This window comes from Xylocopa sonorina, chromosome 8, assembly GCF_050948175.1.
Source record: "Xylocopa sonorina isolate GNS202 chromosome 8, iyXylSono1_principal, whole genome shotgun sequence".
In the NCBI taxonomy this organism is placed as follows: domain Eukaryota; kingdom Metazoa; phylum Arthropoda; class Insecta; order Hymenoptera; family Apidae; genus Xylocopa; species Xylocopa sonorina.
The window spans coordinates 2697305-2713634 of record NC_135200.1 but is presented as its reverse complement, the minus strand read 5'-3'; the positions used below and the strand labels follow the sequence as shown (position 1 = coordinate 2713634).

General features: G+C 35.3%; 2 protein-coding genes across 6 annotated transcripts in view; both read left to right on the top strand.

Annotated features, from left to right (window-relative positions):
• The window catches only part of Sky (GTPase-activating protein skywalker), a 44579-nt gene extending 41058 nt beyond the window's left edge, over positions 1–3521 (top strand). For all 4 annotated transcript variants that reach the window (XM_076899605.1, XM_076899603.1, XM_076899604.1 and 1 more), the window contains one exon: positions 33–3521. In XM_076899605.1, coding sequence (XP_076755720.1) covers positions 33–174 — 142 coding nt within the window. In that variant the 3' untranslated portion in view covers positions 175–3521. The remainder of the gene's footprint in view (positions 1–32) is intronic.
• Positions 3522–7972: 4451 nt separating this feature from the next.
• Positions 7973–16323, top strand: LOC143426276 (bcl-2-related ovarian killer protein). 2 transcript variants are annotated; one of them, XM_076899620.1, is made up of 6 exons: positions 7973–8160; positions 11721–11824; positions 15006–15317; positions 15391–15781; positions 16005–16063; positions 16148–16323. In XM_076899620.1, exons 2-6 carry the CDS (start codon positions 11774–11776, stop codon positions 16280–16282), a joined length of 948 nt encoding a protein of 315 aa, XP_076755735.1. In that variant the 5' UTR covers positions 7973–8160; positions 11721–11773; the 3' UTR covers positions 16283–16323. The 2 variants fall into 2 exon arrangements, with proteins under 2 accessions (XP_076755735.1, XP_076755736.1); XM_076899621.1 differs by lacking the exon at positions 11721–11824.
• Positions 16324–16330: the final 7 nt, after the last annotated feature.

Here is a 16330-nt window from a genome sequence, read left to right as displayed (position 1 = left end):
ATTAAAAATTATATTTAACTTGCTATTTTCAGAGATGGACAAGCGATATGGATGGACGAGAATATACGATTCGGTAAAACAGATCGGTGCTCTACATTCAACAACCCGCCTCTTTGTGCCAGCGGCGACTTTGAGATTAGGGTACTAGAAGTATATGGATTCGCAGGTGCTTGAAAAGAAGACAGAATTTGGCACTACGATGTATCAGTTTATTTGATTCCCTACTGCCATTTAGCGACTCTCTTCTATATACATACATATATATATATATACAGAGTTGTATACATTACACGCATAAGTATCTTCGTATCGTATATGTGCAAAAAAAGTTACCGCTTTTCCAGTCCGCGGTATTTGTGACCGGGTCCTTAGTCGCTTGCGGAGTATTAGTATTATTATGTGTGCATGTTTCATTGTTGGGGCGCTACAAGAGGTTCTGTACCGATGTTGAGATTACGTAGATTTTATCTTCTTCGTTCTACTACGCTTGTTCTATATTATTTGTCTCGAGGCGACCACGAAAAAGAACAAGAAACTGACTAGATAGATCCCTACGTTCATTCTGTTGCACATTTATTCGGCAGTAGAAAATAGAATATCAAAGACGAAACGGTTGCCAATCAGTAAGGTAGATTATAGCCTGCGACACAGTAAACATCGACAATAATCAATGTTGAGTCATCTTCGATTGTGTTGCAAATCTTTTCTATTCAATGTGTAAATATGTAAGAAATGATTGGTTATTTACATGAATACTTAACGTTCATTGGACCAGAGACGTTATAATAATATATATATATATTTGTATATTATATATTATTGTAGATAATATATACATACTAAATATATATATTTTTTTGTGTATATACGTACATGTATATCTATCGTTAATTTTGCAATTTTTGACAGTAATGCTCGTATACGTATGTTTTACCGTCTTGTAATGTTTATTTACGTTAGTATTGTTACGGTTAGCTTTAATCAGTTGTTGGATGGAACCGAATGACAGCCGAAGAAAATTGTATTGTTTATATGTTATATATTGTGTATGATTACGCGTTTACCGTATATGTGTATATATATACACACAAATTATATTATATTATATTAATTTCTTGTAAATAGTATAAATAGTATCTCTTTTGCGCAATTATAAATATACACGCAGAACGAATTCATACACACACATGCATACACACACATACATGTATACGTACATCGACGAATGCAGGGATTGAACGTGCAAAAATAAGAAACGAAAAAGTGCTGTTGCCAGGGGGCGAATGGTACTTTGAAACAACGACACTTTTTTTATTTTGTCATGGATGATTGTTTGAGAAAAGTAGCTAAAAGTGAGCGACAGTTAACCAGCTTTCTAAACTGTAATAGGAAAAGCCATAGTTTTGATGTAGTATCTTAAGGACTTGTACATTTTATATAGCAGCCGGATATCCATGTCGATAGCGGGTCGAAGAACCTGCGTGTACAGAGAAGCAGTACAACGGTTTTGTTTTAGGTAGCTGCATACATACACACTCTATATACACGCATACACACACTTCGGGCATTCTGAGGAAGCGTACTAGCGTTATTATCGTTATCCTTTGTCTCTCTTTGTGATCAGATCTGTATCGTCGTCGTACGGTACAAGATTAAAACTCTTAGAGTACCTGCTTCTGTGTGTTTAGTTTCTTATTGTTATTATTTTTTTTCATTTCTTTTCTTTTGTTTCGAACGAAAGAAAAAAAGATAAAGCGTGAGATCAAGCGTGCGTGAAGAAAAACCGAAAGGCGTCGATTTTAGATATCTTGGTTGTGATCTAGAAGTGGCTGGCACCACTTTTATCCGAGCGACAACGTGTACTAATTATATAATGCTCGCGTAGGTGGATCGTGTATCTCTCACCCCCCCGTCACGTAAACGAACCGTAAAATAACGCCGCACGAATGTTGTTGCGTTACTCTGGATGTAACTACGAGATTAGGATCGTTGGAGAACTATGAAACGCTTACGAGAACAAAGCATGAAAGAGGATCGCTCTGTACACCGATAGAATAATTTCTTACATTTTTTACATGCTGCAAATTGATCACGTTAGTTGGTTTTCTCATATCGACTCGTACCATCGTTCGAAACACACGCCCAAGAATTGAAACGAACAACACGACAAAGAACAATCAAATATATTATGTACACGGCGCTATGCAACTCAATTTTAAATGTAACGAGTGTTATAATATCAACTTTAGTGGTTGTACTCGTTTCTAGGATTCTTGTAATATCAAAGAGATAGCTCGTAGCGAAAGTCTAGCCAGTTACGTTCCACCTTTCAATGTTTTATAAATCTATGATATTAATATCGCGTTCCACGTGAATTTACCGAAAGTAAAAGGGAACACTGCTGATCTCACCGAGGTGCTACGCTATTGCAAGATGGCGCAGAGAAATGTATGCGTTTTTACATTATCAGAAAGAAAATCTGTATCAGACCATTGCTGAGTCGTAGTTGAGTTACCCAACTTGAATGTAAGAAGTATCTTTTTTTTTTAAAGATATTCGTACGTATCTTGGATAGTTCATTTTAAGTTTAAAGACGTATATAGCTATATATTTCTCAGATGTATGAAACATGAAATGCGTTCACTAGTGGAGCGAAAGGAATTGAATAATCGACAGAATTTTGTCCGTGAACGTGATGGCGAGTAAATGTGCATTTTTTGTACAACACCGTAAGAATAGTTGAAGGAAAGGGCATCTGCGTGCATAGAGTTCCATACAGTTAAATTATTGTATTATTAATTTTATATATATATATATACATATATATAAATCACCTATACGTTAATTGTTGAAGTCGAAGTTTTCGTTTCTACGCTAGTACCCTTTTCTTAACTATTCCGAAATTCTTACGAAGAAACAATTAAACGGTTATACAAATGTTGCTAATTCGACCGATTATTTTTTTGTGAAGTTATAGTCGTGTGATAATTGAATGAATGTTTATTTATTTATTGTGTACTCGTGATTTTGAGAGAAAGATGATGATGTGCTGACAATGGAAAGTATTATTGTTCAAAGTTTCTAACGTAGCACAGCATAAAATAAATTTACGCTATGAAATATCTATCTATCTATCTATACATACATATATATATACATATATATATGTATATATACGTATATATATGCCTATAAATGACGAGACAAGAAAAATAAACGTAATTGATGGAGTGTTCTTAAGCTTTCCGCAGTGTTGTTATACAATATATAATAATATATATATATATATATATATAATGTAAGTTGTACCGTTTCCGATGCAGAAAATTGTTGCCTCTCGATGCTACTTTATCATATCATCGTTGTGAATAGAATATTGTTATATACGAATTTATCGTCCTGTTCATTCCTTCTATTTTCAGAAGGTTAATCTCACACATGTGACATTCTTTATTATTATACAAATATATTGCATGTGACCGTAAAACAGCCGACATGTAAAACTACATTATAATGTAAAATCTATTTAAAAGTATCCCAAGATCCTGAAACAAAAATAAGAAACAAATCCTTGTAGATATTTAAGTTTATCTATCAAACAAGTTCCGTATAATTTTAGACTCTACATTTATAATTATCACATCCCAGACAATACAGCAAGTCATATAACACTTCAAAAAGCACCAGATTATTACGGTGGCGCCCCCAGGTTTCGTAACGCCACAAGGGTATCTGTAAGATTACACGTATTTAAATGCACCAAAATAGTACGCGGTGCTGTTTCAATGCTGATACCGCCTGCCAATGCCGTTCATTCACCAATTTTCTTAGCAGTGGCGTACGGTGACATTTTTCCATCCACATTATAAAAGAATATGAAACAAAGATATAAAATTATACTTGATTTTATTATTTTTTATAATCTAATTCGATAAAGCGATTGTTCGTTGCAAGTGAGAATGTAAAGTAACCTATTTAATATTTCTAATAAATACTACATATTGTGCAATTTTAAAAGAGCTTTCAAACCTCTATTGTATACCATCATATTATGTTATTTTTTTGACGACTTAAAAAGAAATATATATATGGATTCCATTACCTATAATTGTTGGCTAACAACAACCAAAACATCTGTCAATACTCTGTACATTTAAATATCTGCTGAGATCTGACGGTTTTATAATTTATTCTATATTTCCCGCTTTAGAAGTAAGAGAGAAAAAGCTGGTATAACAAAGAGTGAGACAGATGATGGTGACCTTACTTTGTGGCGTTACCGACGTTACCGACTTCCTCATATAAGCAGACACATTCACACAGCCATCTACTTCCGCTCCTCGGAGGGTACATTTTCGTTAGGAAATTGTTTCAAAATTAATTCACGTCATCTATAAACAAGAGACTCTCGTTTGCGACGTCTTTCAAATTTCTACGCTTTTCAAATTATTCACTTATTTCTACGCCATCAAAGAGTACACATCACAATTTGCCTTTGCCAAATCTAGATTTGTATTTCTAAATTTCTACTTCAATTTACCCTAATTGTAAAGACTTATTGTTGATAAATAAACTTGTTATATAAAAGCCATCCTCAGCAAAAGTTAATTAGAAGAAAATATCGTGGACAAGATAAAAAACCACAATTGGTGACCCCTGCCGACGTGATAATCGAAGCCAACGTGATCATCGCAGCAACACAGCCGATTTGATCAACGCACTCGATTTGATAAACGTAACAGCTTTTGCATTCAATTTTAACTAACAAAGATTTAAGAATGGCTGTATCAAGATCGCCAGTTAGAAAAGACATAATAAGAGATGATTCTTCGCTGGAGGACGTCTTAAGAGAGGAGGATATTTCAAAAATACAACAATCCGATCAGGAGGATGTTAGTATTAATTTAACATCTTTACGTAAATTACCACCGTTTTGGAAAGAAAATCCAAGTTTATGGTTTGCACAAGTTGAATTAGTATTTGATCTCGCTAGAATCAGTAGTGATGAAACCAAGTACAGATATGTCGTTACTCAGCTCGACCAAAACATTTTACCTTACATTGCTGACGTACTGACCTCGCCTCCGGCGCGAGGAAAGTACGAGGAAGTTAAGAAACGAATAATAAATACCTTCGATGAATCACCTGAGTCGAAACTTCGTAGGGCTTTGCGAAGCCGTGGCATGGGCGATGAAAAATCATCACATTTTCTACAACGACTAAGAAATTTAGCGGGAGGTCAGATAGGAGATGCAGTCCTTCGGTGATGATAAATTCCAAGAGCATGGTTGATTGCAGCGATAAGCTTTCTTGCCGAATTTGTAATGGTAAAAACATAAGCCATTGCTTCTACTTCTTGATTGCTGTTGCCATGGGGATGTTGAAGAACGAGAACACGATCGTGGTCTCCATGATCTCTTTAGTTGCTGATAACGTTGCTGCATTTTTGTAGTCAATGACTTCATTGACTTCATAAGACGAATCATTCCATCCTCCAATAAAGATACTTTGCTTTCTAATGATGATACGGATACTTCCATTCTTAAATCTTTGTTAGTTAAAATTGAATGCAAAAGCTGTTACGTTTATCAAATCGAGTGCGTTGATCAAATCGGCTGTGTTGCTGCGATGATCACGTTGGCTTCGATTATCACGTCGGCAGGGGTCACCAATTGTGGTTTTTTATCTTATCCACGATATTTTCTTCTAATTAATTTTTGCTGAGGATGGTTTTTATATAACAAGTTTATTTATCAACAATAAGTCTTTACAATTAGGGTAAATTGAAGTAGAAATTTAAAAATACAAATCTAGATTTGGCAAAGGCAAATTGTGATGTGTACTCTTTGATGGCGTAGAAATAAGTGAATAATTTGAAAAGCGTAGAAATTTGAAAGACGTCGCAAACGAGAGTCTCTTGTTTATAGATGACGTGAATTAATTTTGAAACAATTTCCTAACGAAAATGTACCCTCCGAGGAGCGGAAGTAGATGGCTGTGAATGTGTCTGCTTATATGAGGAAGTCGGTAACGTCGGTAACGCCACAACTTTAGAACCTGTGGCGCCATCTCTGTGTAAAGTGCTCAAACTGGTCGCACATAATTATCGACAGCGAAGTAAATTGCTCAAAAACTACTATCGCCATCTCTTGGAGAAGCACTGAAATTGGTCGGGCATTAGTTTCAATGGCACTCCAAGAGATGGCGATAGGTAGTTCTTGAGCAATTTACTTCGCTGTCGATAATTATGTGCGACCAGTTTGGGTACTTTTCACGGAGATGACGCCAGGGATTATAGAGTAGGGTCACCATCATCTGTCTCACTCTTCCTTATACCATCTCTCTATCTTACCTTTAAAGCGGGAAATATACAATAAATTACATTAAAACTAGTAAAATGTACAATAAATTACAATAAAACTATTAAAATATACATCCCGACAATACAACTGTTTCGCAATAAGAGCATTGTGTTGTCACTTGCGCCGCGTGACATTATTATATTTACTATATATTGTACCATTTGAATAACAAAAAAACGTTTTAAATCTCTATTGTATATCATCATATTATATATCATTTTTATGATGATTTAAACAAAGATATATAAGTATCTGTCAATACTCAATATAGGAAACCTGTATCATTTCAAAATTGTAAGAAGCGATTATTACAAATTCTTACAAGTTTTTATACAGAACTGCGTAGAATAAGAACAAATACATGCGATAGAAGTCGGACGACCTCGGGAGATAGATATTTTTTTAAAACAATAGTTTCAAAAATATAGAAACAAAGATGAAAGATAAGCTTATCCTATCGTGGGGGTTCCTATCATGTTCTGAAATACCGATCGTGTAAAAGCTACAGCTTTTATTATGCCCTCTACCATTTAAAGCGAAGTGTTCAGGAATCACACGTTTAATCTATCCATTGAAGTTGATAAAATAGCATGGGATATACGTAATTAATAATATAATGCACCGATGTCTTCTATTCCCTATTCTCCTTCCTCACCTTTTTCAATCACATAATTTTAAAGTAATGCTAATCGATTAAACGGATTCCTTTAATTTTTACATTTTCTCTTTGATCTCGTCTCTCTTCTCTTTCTTCTCTCTAATGTATAGTTTCTAATTTGCAGATACGGAAAAGCATACTTACATGCATCTTCTGTGTCATTTACTCCACTAAAAAATAACAAAAGCGAAGTTAGGTTCTAAGATCTAGATTTAGTAACGCAAGAGGAAATAAAACTGTTAAGATCGGCTTCGAGTCTTGAATATTGCAGTTGCGTTGCCTGCTATACTACCGACAGGTGGAAGAATCACCTGTTATTGGACTATAATGGTATACTATGATGGTTTCAAAGGTTGTCCCTCCTCGCCGTGAACTCTGAATTTCTTCTGCCGATGCTCAAACTCGGTTCTTCCTTCTTAATGTCTTCAGCAATTTCCAACAATAGGAGAAACTTGATTCTTGGTGGTGGATTTGATTTCCCTTAAAATTCTTCATTGTTTTCTTTGTAAAGAGCGACTATTTCCGTTATGAAACATGTTCACTAATTCCTTGCCAAATTGTACATTTTGCAGACTTAGTCATTTCGATAATGGTCCAAGTCGATCTTCCGAAAGTTGAAGTCAATTTGTTGTGTAATTTTCAAAGAAATCCCTGCGTGCAGAAATGAAAAATTAATCGATTCTCTTTTAATTATTGAAATTATCGCTCTTTCTACCGTTTCGAACGTTTTTCGTTAAGTGACTCGACCGTTGTACAGCAATGTAAGTAGGGATAATGCTCGCACGGCGTTCATACAACACTTTCGGGTTCTATCGTGTGTAGTTTTAAACTTACCAGTGTTGTGAGCGCTTGGGCTCCCAACAATTTCGATAGCGTGGACGCGTACGCCTCGCACGTCTTGTTTATTCTCTATAATTTACCGGATAATGTTCGATTAAAGAAGGATTCCAAGTTCCAAATGAAAATGAATCGTTTCTCGGAGATGTTGTAAATCGTTGGAGTAATGTGACCAGTGAAGAAAGTGTTCCAACATACGACTTGCTTCAAAAGTATCCGAAACCGATTTCATGTACAAAGTGTGGTTGTGCAACCAACTGCGAAGGAAAATAGCGATAACTCCGTACTTCGTTAACATTCAAGGTAACAATAGAGCCTGCTTCTTGGTGAAACACTTGCAAACTAATTGTTAATAATGATAATTCGATAATATCTTTTACTAAGTAACATCCCAAGGAAAACAGTTCTCGACGAAAATATAATTGTTTAGCATTTTTTAAACTTATACAAAACGTTAAATAGTATGTCTATTTGTACGCTAAAGAGGATCGAAATTCGTTATTTTGCCGGTGATATTAATAATAATGAGGAATATAGTTATTTTGACAAAACTTCCTTCGCTTTTCGATGAATTTTCGAAAGGTGGGAGGTACAGCCGTTACTCGTTGAACATATAGCCCGTATCTTTCATTGGATGTCGTCTCGACCTATATTTTGGTACTGTTCGTTACACGACAGCTTGTCAATACCATACTTCTTTCTGTTTTCCTCCTAGGCGCACGTCATCTATGAAATTTTACGGTATGCCTAATCGACAGAACGATAATGTATGTAAATTTATGCAGGAAACCGGGTGTCTCTCTTCTAAACATAATGTGTACCATCAATGACTCGAGGAACGAATACATTTATTAAAGCATGTTCAAAATATCTCGTACGAAATATGTTACTTAACGATAAAGTTAATTGCAATTGAAAATTTGAATCTCTTTAATGTAATATCAATTGACAAGTACATCATCAATGAATCATGATACACGTTTCACATTAATTTTGTAATACTTTCAGTATAACGAAGCATGCGATATTTATATTCAAACATATTTTTCTCCTCAATTAGTGATCTGTATTTATTGATTATTATTACTTCTTTTTCGCTCTTCTAAGAAATAACTGTTACTTCGATACGGTAGAGGATATGTAACGTGCGAATAAAAACGCAATCACACTTGTTGTTATTTACCAAAGAATTTACGTTTTATTTGTACGCGCGTACCGTATCGTATTACGCGACCGAAAGATAAATTTGTAAGACGATGTAATTGAATGTAATATTACAATATGTTTTTTATTCTTTCGCGCTATTTCGGTCCATTTAGCACGGCAACGCTAAAAATATTATTCTCTTTTTACATTCTAATTTACATCTCATTAAGTTCGCCCGCGTGATTCTTACCAGACACGATAAATAACGTACTGGTAAATACTGCTTTCCAAAAAAGTATTTTGTATCGCAATCTTTACTTTTCCTCGGCGTTTGGCACTCGTATTTTGCGAATGACACTGGTGATCTACGTGCTCGAAATACAAGGCACGTTTATGGCGAAAGGCAACGATTGATGGTTCAAAGAATTCGAATCGCTCTGTATCGGCGTCCCGAGCGTTGTACACACTTTCTTGGGATAAAGAATCACGTCTCGATTCCGTAATTTATACTCTTCCTCGGCGTTCTTACGTATACGCTGACTTTAATTGCGCCAGGCGATTTATTGGCTTTCAGCGATTTAATTGTCGCCTGACCTCGACGATTTATCAATTAAAAGTCAATTTATTTCCCATTAAATTGTAATAAACTTGCCGCGTAAAGTGTTTATTAATATTCGGTCGATAGAACCTTCGGATCTGTTCAAATAATTATTCTTTCTCGATCACCAAGATTATTCTCAATTGTTTTAAAACAGTTTAAAGTTTTATAATAATGTTTCATCTACATAAAAGCTATTTAGATTAATAAAACTTGATTAGATGTTTTAGGTATTTATGTAAATTTACACAAACTGCTGTACGTTTTAAAGTAAAGTCTCTTTAAAGTCTCTTTAAAGTCTCTTCTAAGAAACTTCGTGCAACATCTCGAATTACACGATGATATTCCCTGTAGACGTTTTACATTCTTAGTCACGTTCGTGTCATTTGAACGTGCCGTTTCTTATACAGAGCGACGTAAAAAAACAAATATACAATAAGTGTTTTTACGTTATATAATTAACACCTGCCTTATATGCTTGTATTGATCACATGCTCGAGTTTCATCAATCGAGATAACTTCTTTCACTAAAATTAGTTTGCAATCATTTCGTTGTAATTACTATAATTATTCAGTAATCACTTTTAAGATTCATCTATTCAAATCTGTCTTTGTTTGATTTCATTAATGACGTTAATACAAATACGTAATAATTAATTAAGGGTACCATGGAAATTCTATGTAAGTGTGCTGTTTTCCGTTCCACATTTATTGCACTGTCTTTTTAAGACTTTACTAATTGCGTTGTTCTGCGTGATCTAATGCTCCCATTAGCAATTAATTTAATTTATTTTCCTCCAATTTACGTTCACCTAATGAAGTAGTTCGTTCTATCATCTCTAACAAGAATTATCCACCAATCAAATCGTTTTCGTTTAAACTAAAGTCGAAATTAAATTATGTATGTCACCTCCCAAGCCTTGCATTATACACGATAGAATAAAGGTAAATTTTATTTCAATATTGTAGTGTAGCTTCGAATTACAATTAAAACGAACCTCGATTCCGTTTGTTAAATGAAAATAACAGTAAATTGATGTGCATATTTCGAACACAGTTTATTATAGGCGTTGATCGCAGAAATTTTTGTTTCATCAACATCTTATGCGAAGAACTTCTTAACACTGCTTATACAAACCCATTACCGTTTTTCTTGACTCACGTAATACACATATACTTTAACGAATTCGATAAAGTACTATTTTGTGGCAATATCGTAAATAGTATAATTTACTACTTACTTTTTCTCGTTTATTTCCTGTCGACAAATATTCTTCTTTTTATATGTTTTGCGTTGCATCGTTTGCAAGGCTATTAACGATGATGTTGGACACGCTTAGATTACAGTTTGATATGCATACCTGTTTCTTTTGAGGAAATTCAGTGTATTTCTTGCGTGGTCCTACATGCTGTTAGAAACTGTCAACTTCTTCGCCTACAAACGAATAACATGTGGTCAATCATTAACGTTTAGGTTGCGGTCTAGTGGCTGCTATGAATAAATGGTCGTGCGTTATTTTAACTTATCTCCGCAGTGGAACAATATTCAGGCAAAAGTACTATCAAATACCATAAACATCTCGTTCGTCTAAGATACATATTTTTGAATCACACAAATCCCATTGTCTCTAAAGAAGAGAAGCCATCGGAAAATAACAATAACAATTAACGTCCTCTAATTGCCATTTCCATTTCAGCGGCTCGTAAATCAATTATACTTTAGACAAACTGTGTTACGCGAGGCGTAACTCAAACCTCATTAGACACATGGTACGCTACTCTTCTTCGCGTCAGCGGCACGCACGTGACCCTTTTCTCTCTGGTCTTCTCCGATTTCTAAGGAATGATGACGATCGTCACCCGTGACTTTGACGCGGAGCTTGTGTGATCCGGCCACGGCGAAAGAGAAAAAAAAAATGCAAAAATGACGCGCACGCGTCTTCATTATCGAGCATCATTGCGGCACGGAAATAAGCGACGGGAATTGATAAAACAAACGATTTAACGCGCCGCGGCGCGCGCACATACACACGCGCTCCACGAACGATAATCACCCGGCCAGTCACACCGTTGATAAGCGATAATTCAGTAACATATTACGCATATAATGTGTATCCAGAGCGAGTTAGATGACAGTGACTAATGAGGCGGGTCGCGCGTTGTTAAATTGCGATGAAGCCGGACTTTCAACTGGAGCTGCAAGAGGAGGCGGTCCTTGCGATGGTAAATTCGTTCAACTCTCCGCTTTTTCGCTTGCACGTTTCACGCGATCGTTGCTTCTAATCATATTGCGTTACAGCACATGGTCATCCGACTGAAACAGACATCGCTTCGAATCATTGGGAGGAAAGATGAATAATTAGCCGCTAGAACAATTTTCCCTTTAAGTAATTGGTGATTTAGCTTGTCTGTTTAGAAGCTTGGGTTTGAAGGCGTTTCAGAAAGTTTGATGCTTGAAAAAAATGTGAATTCTGGTGGGCAGTGGGTGTATAATGTTTTATATCCGTATATTTGCAGCAACAGTTTTCTCTATTAGTGTTTGCGTTAATTTCTTTTATAATTACGAATTTGTATTCCCTTCGAAAAGATATATGTTTATATAATTCAATCTTTGTGATATCTGGAAAGGAAATGAATCTTTTCGATTTAATTGTTAAGTACAAAAACTACTAAAAGTCGAATTAAATCTTTAATTACTAATTGACAACTTCTGTGTGTTAAAAACTTTTTATTTCCGTCTTCGCTGTATAGTTTCGAGCAACGTCTAAATTTACGTTTTCTTTTTTTATTTGAGCGACGAGCTTAACACATTTCGAAAGGCTGCAATTATTCAAATTATAACAAGCTGCGAGGCCAACGAAACTGTAAGGCATACGAGTTACGTAGGCTCTCAAATGATAATCGACCAACTGGACACCGTTGATAATTGATAACTAACAAACACTTGAACAAGGCAAGCACAGACAGTTCGCAATTAATTTTTCACACATTACCTATGACCTCTTCGTACTGACAGGACGATTTTTCTCATCGATCGACTCGCAGCAAATACAAACGTCGCATGATTATTGCAAAAGTTGTTTGCGTTTAATTATCAAGCTTAATGAGAAGCGACTAATTTATTTACGGTTATTAGCGGTTCAAGTATTTCCCCGATATCAAGTCCGTTGACGTAAATATCGTCTAATTCTTCTATTAATAAACTGTTCAGACCGTTAGTAAAGATTTTAAAGATATTTCATTCTGAAGTTTCTGAAATGCAATTATTTATAAATATAAATTATTAAATATTTTCCATTTCTAGCATGGAAGAAAAGGAAGAATGTAAAATAAAATATTCTTATCATATTAAATGGTTAACTATCATAAAATTGAAAATTAAAGCTTTAAGGAAAATATTGCACATTATTATAAAACTTTTCTTAAAATTTATTAGAATAAATCAAATAGTACTTGCTAATAAATTTTAGTTAACATTATTGATTAAAACGACTAGTTGGTAATTTCTTAGAGAAACTTCACAATTTTAACAATTTTCCATAACTTTCGGAAAAAAAGAAACGTACAAATACTTATTCCCCTTACATCATGCGTTTCATAAATATCTATTGCAGTCCTATAATCATCAATAATTTTGCTACTAATGCATAACGATTCGTGATGCATATACGACGACACGTGAAATGCTTAATTGCGCCGCAAATGAACGACAGTTTTAAGCGTACCAGACGAAACACCTTAATTAACACGTTGTCCCTCGTCAAACAAACCGGCGGGCAGTGATTCCGCAATTGACTGTGCTGAAATCGCGTTAATTTAGAAATGACACACGGTGTACCTAATTCTGCTCGTTAAGAAAGCAAACGATAGAATGGAAATGAGCAATATGTACACAACAAGATTGTATCTTAGCGGACGGGCACACAAAGCGCCGCGGAGCATACCAAATAGCCGCACCAAATAAGGCTGCGAGATAACAAAAGCCGTACTCGCTGGCGGAATAATAATTGCGTTACGGATACCTGGTGTGAATGCACTGTAGCTTTTTGCACTGGTAAGGACAGAAGAAATCTATCCGACGTTCCTCTTTCGTAACTTGTTTGACGTGTCTATACGCACGCGTGTGAGTGACTGGAGATTACCATAAAGGGACTGGAGATATTCATCGATGTTCCTTGAGGTGTCCTTCTGACGCTTGGCCGCAGGTTCCTGCGGAATTGAATTATCGTTAGAGCATGCCCAAGTATATTATCGCGTAGGAAGGTCATATCTGTTATGCGACAGTTTTATATTTTTTATTATATTTTGCGAATAGTTTCTTTTGTATTAGTATTCACGAACATTTTCTTTGTAGAAATTGATTTACTTTTAGTTTTATATTTCTGTTATAGAAGTTGCAAATATTTCTTTAGTACCGGGTTATTGTACACTTTTTTTGCAAAAGTTTGATGTATTTCTGTTTCAAAGTTGTATTGTTAATAAAAAAATTGTACTTTGAAAAATGTAAATGTAAATTATAAATATAATGTTAAGCAATTTTATTTACTTCATTCCTAATAATTAATAAATCGAAAACAAAGATTTGCTTATGATCACAGCTATTAAGTTTCTCTACATTATACGTTCTTAAATTTACATAAATTGTGTTACTTTAGAAACTGATACCAATATATCGCCGCTACTCTAATTACCTTTTCTGCTAACCTAAGAACATATCGATGCTAAAGAATAATTTGTGGTCACCTTTTGGTTAATCATCCTTTGCACGTTTCACGGATCACTGACCACTAATTATACCACTAACGCATTATTTAAACATGAAATAGATCAACGCAACGATACTCTAATGAACACACATAAATCACATAAACTTCACGAATTTCAAATATTAGATTCTTTTGCAGGCATAGACCTTCATACCTAATTCTGTATCTGACTATTACTATTATTATTATTTATAAATGTAAATGCTGCGAGCTACCATTATTTAAACGGAGAATGAGCAGACGATCTTTGTCGCAAATCAAAGTTTTAAATATAATAATTCACATAACGCTTCTTCCATAAAAACTTCAAAAAAGGCTACAAATCGAATAAAACTGAAGCTATTTAAAGAAGAAAGTAATAGCAATTTTTGCAATACATATAACACACCATAACACGCTTAGACTCCATTGAACTTTCTTTTTTCTTCCTTAATATACACCAGCTGGTTATAAAGAAATTTTTAGCGGATAATATATCCATATGCGATATGCATACGAGTTTCTTATCTCTAATCCAGACTATGAAACTGCTAAGAAACTATTTCTACTTGTTTCTTCCATAAAAAGAGAAAAAGAGCTACTCACGCCAAGAAGCAAGGTATCAAGTTTTTTTAAAGCTGTCATTAAAATTCTTTAAGCCTGAAAAGCCTGAATGGCAGGGACTCTCCGCGGAGAATTCCTTAATGTCTGGACTCGTCGGATCTCTACGTGGCTTGGAAGAGAATTGTGGAAATGTTGGACAACCGTATCGTAGGAACAGCCTTGCGTTATCTTTGCACTCGAATCTGGCCGCCTTTCCGGTTGCCAATAATCAGGAGATTACGCCCTTTCACGTAGTCGATTCAGCGCGAAGAAGATTCAGTAATGTAAGCGACGTCGTCTCTAGGAAGATCTCTCATACAATTCGATGGAGGACGGTTTCAGCCTCCATTGAGCTTACAGTGTCACAGGTACGTAATCGTGATGACATCGTCTGTAACATTAAAATTACAATTAATATTCGGTAATGTTGTGTGATTATAGGGATCTTCGTTGTGTGCCCAATACATTCGAAATCGTTTGAAACGGTCCGGAATCTTTCATCGGAAGCTTGGACTGAAGAGAATGAGAAGCGCCATGATGCTTCCCGGTGGTTCGGTCGTCGGAGAAGTTTTCCCAGAGTTAATATCAGTCGGGGCTGAACTCGAAAAGATGCATCCAAATTTGTTCAATCGTGTTGCACGACAAATCGGTTGCGGTAGTTTCTCATCGGAACAGTCTGCCAGCGAAGCCATCGTCGACATCTCTAGGGAGATGATCAGGAATGGCGAGTTGACTTGGAGCAAAGTGATAGCCCTTTATGCGATTGCTGGTGGCATTGCCGTAGATTGCGTACGTCAGGGCAAACCTGAGTATTTGCCTGCCATACAGAGAGGTAATTAATTGCTTTTAAATTCAGATGTCATCCTTTCCATCTTGATTTGTCTTCACTCCTTAAAACGCGAACTAATTACGTTCAGAGTCTACAATACCAATGCCCGAAAAATCCTTTTCCAGAAATATAAGTTAGACACCACTAAAAGTGGTAGAAGGTAATATATTAAGGAATATTCAATATTATGAAATAATATTCAAAAGTTGTACTTTCTTGGAATCAGGTATGACGGATGTTTTAGAAGAGGATCTCGCTGCATGGATACAAGCCAACGGTGGATGGGTAAGAAACAGCAGGCTAGAGACTAGAAACGTTACAATAATTAAATATTTACTTGAATCTAAGAAAAGATATTTTATATTTCAGTCCGCCTTAGCAACACGATACAGACCTGTGACGAAAGAGACGACATGGTATTCACGAAAACTTGTATTGTCATTTGCATTTACTACCTTGATCATCTTTATGATCTTGATATTTTTAAAACTTTTAGTTTTGTAACATATGTTAAATATAATTATGAAAAAAAATTGATTCAAACACTGGACG

Excerpts from the sequence above, each read along its gene's own strand:
- LOC143426276 (XM_076899620.1), top strand. The coding sequence starts at position 11,774 with ATGAAGCCGGACTTTCAACTGGAGCTGCAAGAGGAGGCGGTCCTTGCG. Across the intron at positions 15,318-15,390 it reads TTGAGCTTACAGTGTCACAG|GGATCTTCGTTGTGTGCCCA; the intron begins GTACGTAATCGT and ends GTGTGATTATAG. Across the intron at positions 15,782-16,004 it reads TTTGCCTGCCATACAGAGAG|GTATGACGGATGTTTTAGAA; the intron begins GTAATTAATTGC and ends TCTTGGAATCAG.